This window comes from Micropterus dolomieu, linkage group LG16, assembly GCF_021292245.1.
Source record: "Micropterus dolomieu isolate WLL.071019.BEF.003 ecotype Adirondacks linkage group LG16, ASM2129224v1, whole genome shotgun sequence".
Lineage (NCBI taxonomy): Eukaryota > Metazoa > Chordata > Actinopteri > Centrarchiformes > Centrarchidae > Micropterus > Micropterus dolomieu.
Genome location: NC_060165.1, coordinates 5,588,600 through 5,591,208, shown reverse-complemented (window position 1 = coordinate 5,591,208; position 2,609 = coordinate 5,588,600). Strand labels below are relative to the sequence as shown.

Sequence of the window (2,609 nt, the reverse complement as noted above, 5' to 3'; positions counted from 1 at the left end):
AAACACTAGAGCATGCTGGATAACGTATTTGTATCGGAGGTTTGTTGATTTTAATATGCTACGATTGTGTTCAATTAATCATTTTTTAAAAATTATTATTTTTACTAAATCCTCTAAATTAATAACGCTGACGTCACCGTATGGGCGATCCCAAGGTCCATTGCGATTTTCCACTCGGTTTACACATCAAAAACGGTTGGATCAGGACAAGAAATTGTGTTTAGAAACTTTAGATTTGTAAGGTGGCTCTTTCTTATGACGAGAAATGATAGAAGACATTATTAAAAATATAGCTTGAACTGCACCAAATGTGCAAGCTAGCAAAGTTAGCTAAGTTAATTGAATTCAAGTTCATTTTTGTCGCATATTATCATGTAAGGTACAATCATAGGGGAATGTAAGATTTTCACACTGAGACATACCGTGTTAGCTGTAATGCATGTCTGCGTTGGGATTCTTCTTGTGGTTGTGTGTCGTTGCTCTTTGCCCAGTGTTTTGTGCCCATTTATACACATGCTAGTCAGTGTAACTTATATAACTTATATAACTGTGTCTATGCTATGAAAGCATAGACATGAAAATAAAAAAACACATTAACAAATTAAATCAGTGTTAATTAAAAGCTAGTGTTTAAAACTACTATGACTGCTGAGGGAACTTTTTGATTAAAATGATCACAGGGAAAAAGTTAAAGAAATGTGTTTCCTTGTTAATACAAGTATAATTAATAACATAAAAATATTAAAAATGGCACTGATTATCAGCCAAGCTGACATTTTGAATGGTTGGTATCAATATCAGACATGAGTGTCAAGATCAGTCCATAACTAGTGAGTTATTGTATTGTGAGTTTGCAGGCAACAACCAGCCCTACAGTATTCTGGCCTAATATTACTATACGCACCCACAGACCTCCCCACCACAGCCCAAAGCATGGGCAAACTAGACCAACATTTTCTCAAGTTCTTAAACCTTTCAGTTATTTAGTATTTATGTAGTTGTATGTAGCATGATCTTCAAATCTGAATTTATTATCTTTCCCTTCTCTCAACAGGTTCCCTAGTCCCTTCATCATTTACTTCAAAACCTCAGCTTCGTTACAAAGCAAAAACAAAGGCACTTTAAAGAGCCACTTTTGTCTAGTTAATTGTTGTTAGTCTGTCTGGTTCTCTGTTGTTCTTGCTCTTTTGCTCTTCCCCCCTATTCCTTTAGTGTTGTCTTGTTTGTCCTTGTTCACCATGAGTGACAATTCCAATTTCAAACAGGTCCTTAATGAGCTTGATGAGCTTGTTGAACATTCTAAATTAAATTATGAACTCCAGATCATGGATGATTTCATCAATAAGATGCAGGGAGAACAGGAGGCAGCACCATCCACTAGCCATCAACCTGTCAGGTGGCTGAAGAGAGACAGTGATGGAAATGTTGTCTATGACAGACCGAGATCATCCCGAAACCAAACGGGTCAGTTTTCTTTTTTCAGTCATATTACTTAAAGGCGTACTCCTGTGATTTTTCACATAGATCTAAAACGGAGATATAGATTGTTTTACCACTTGGGATTGAATACATGAATCAGTCATGTGTCTGATATGAGATATGAGGTTTTTATTACATACTCATGATCATCCAAAGTGGTATAGACAATGAAATTGGGCCAATAAAAGTATGTATCATTGTGTGGAATAAAATGAGATTGTCAAAATCTATGGAATTGTAATGCTGTAAAGGTTGATTTGGGTTTTATTTTCTGCTACAGCTAGTCACAGCTACAGTCGTAAGTCTAGTTCTCATACTAGGATGTTGGACAACAGCTTTGAGATAACCAACTACTGTCTCCCTGACACTGTTGGTATGTTCTTTATTTTGTGTCTATTAGTTCATTATGTTTATAGATTCTAATAATTACAATGTAAATTACATGTTTTTGCGACAGAATAACCGACAACATGTTGCACACTTTGATAGTGTAGAAAATTGTTTTTAAATATGATGTACTATTTTAACAGAGACTTTCCTTGAAGAGCTAAACCACTCACAGGGTGATGACTTGGATGATCAGGAAACGGCACCAGCACCACCACGAGCTTCCTCAGACTGGTCTACTAGAAAGAGTCTCCTCTCAGAGAGGTGGGAGAAAGAGAGACCCTGTCTGGTGAATACCATGGTGGCACAACAAAATGTGAACACTCAGATCTGCCAACAATGTGGCAGCAGTGCAGCTGCTGTCCGTTGTCGTGACTGCCGACCACAACCATTCTTTTGTGCTGATTGTGATGTCAGTATACACCGAAACCATGTTTTCCACAACAGGGATGCAACAATAGCTGGATTCTTTCAGCCATTGCCTCCAACAACCTGTGTCGTGGAGAGGGCTCTTTCCCAGTGTGGTAAGCTCTATTTCTTTGAGTGTCTTATTTAGGGCTGCACAATTATTGCAATCGTAATTGCAATATGATCCAAGGCAACTGCCTAATGGTAAAATCTTCAAATATCATTTGTGACATTTGACTTTTATATTCACGTCATCCTCCTTGACTGTGCAACTTCTGGTTGGTGGGTGTGCGTAGTGTGTGAAGGGGACAAAAATTCTGATTGGTGAACTTCAG

At 37.7% G+C, this 2,609-nt stretch overlaps 1 protein-coding gene across 2 annotated transcripts; it reads left to right on the top strand.

The window, feature by feature from the left end:
- Positions 1-578: 578 nt before the first annotated feature.
- LOC123985010 lies at positions 579-2,443 on the top strand. 2 transcript variants are annotated; one of them, XM_046072338.1, is made up of 3 exons: positions 579-1,464; positions 1,760-1,852; positions 2,010-2,443. In XM_046072338.1, the coding sequence occupies exons 1-3, from the start codon at positions 1,239-1,241 to the stop codon at positions 2,420-2,422; spliced, it is 732 nt and encodes a 243-aa protein (XP_045928294.1). In that variant the 5' UTR covers positions 579-1,238; the 3' UTR covers positions 2,423-2,443. The 2 variants fall into 2 exon arrangements, with proteins under 2 accessions (XP_045928294.1, XP_045928295.1); XM_046072339.1 differs by lacking the exon at positions 1,760-1,852.
- The last annotated feature ends 166 nt before the right edge of the window (positions 2,444-2,609 follow it).

What these genes read in the sequence shown, in the direction of transcription:
- LOC123985010 (XM_046072338.1), top strand. Translation starts at nt 1,239, where the DNA reads ATGAGTGACAATTCCAATTTCAAACAGGTCCTTAATGAGCTTGATGAG. An exon ending in ATCATCCCGAAACCAAACGG is followed by an intron (nt 1,465 to 1,759) that starts GTCAGTTTTCTT and finishes TTTCTGCTACAG; the next exon opens with CTAGTCACAGCTACAGTCGT. An exon ending in CTGTCTCCCTGACACTGTTG is followed by an intron (nt 1,853 to 2,009) that starts GTATGTTCTTTA and finishes CTATTTTAACAG; the next exon opens with AGACTTTCCTTGAAGAGCTA.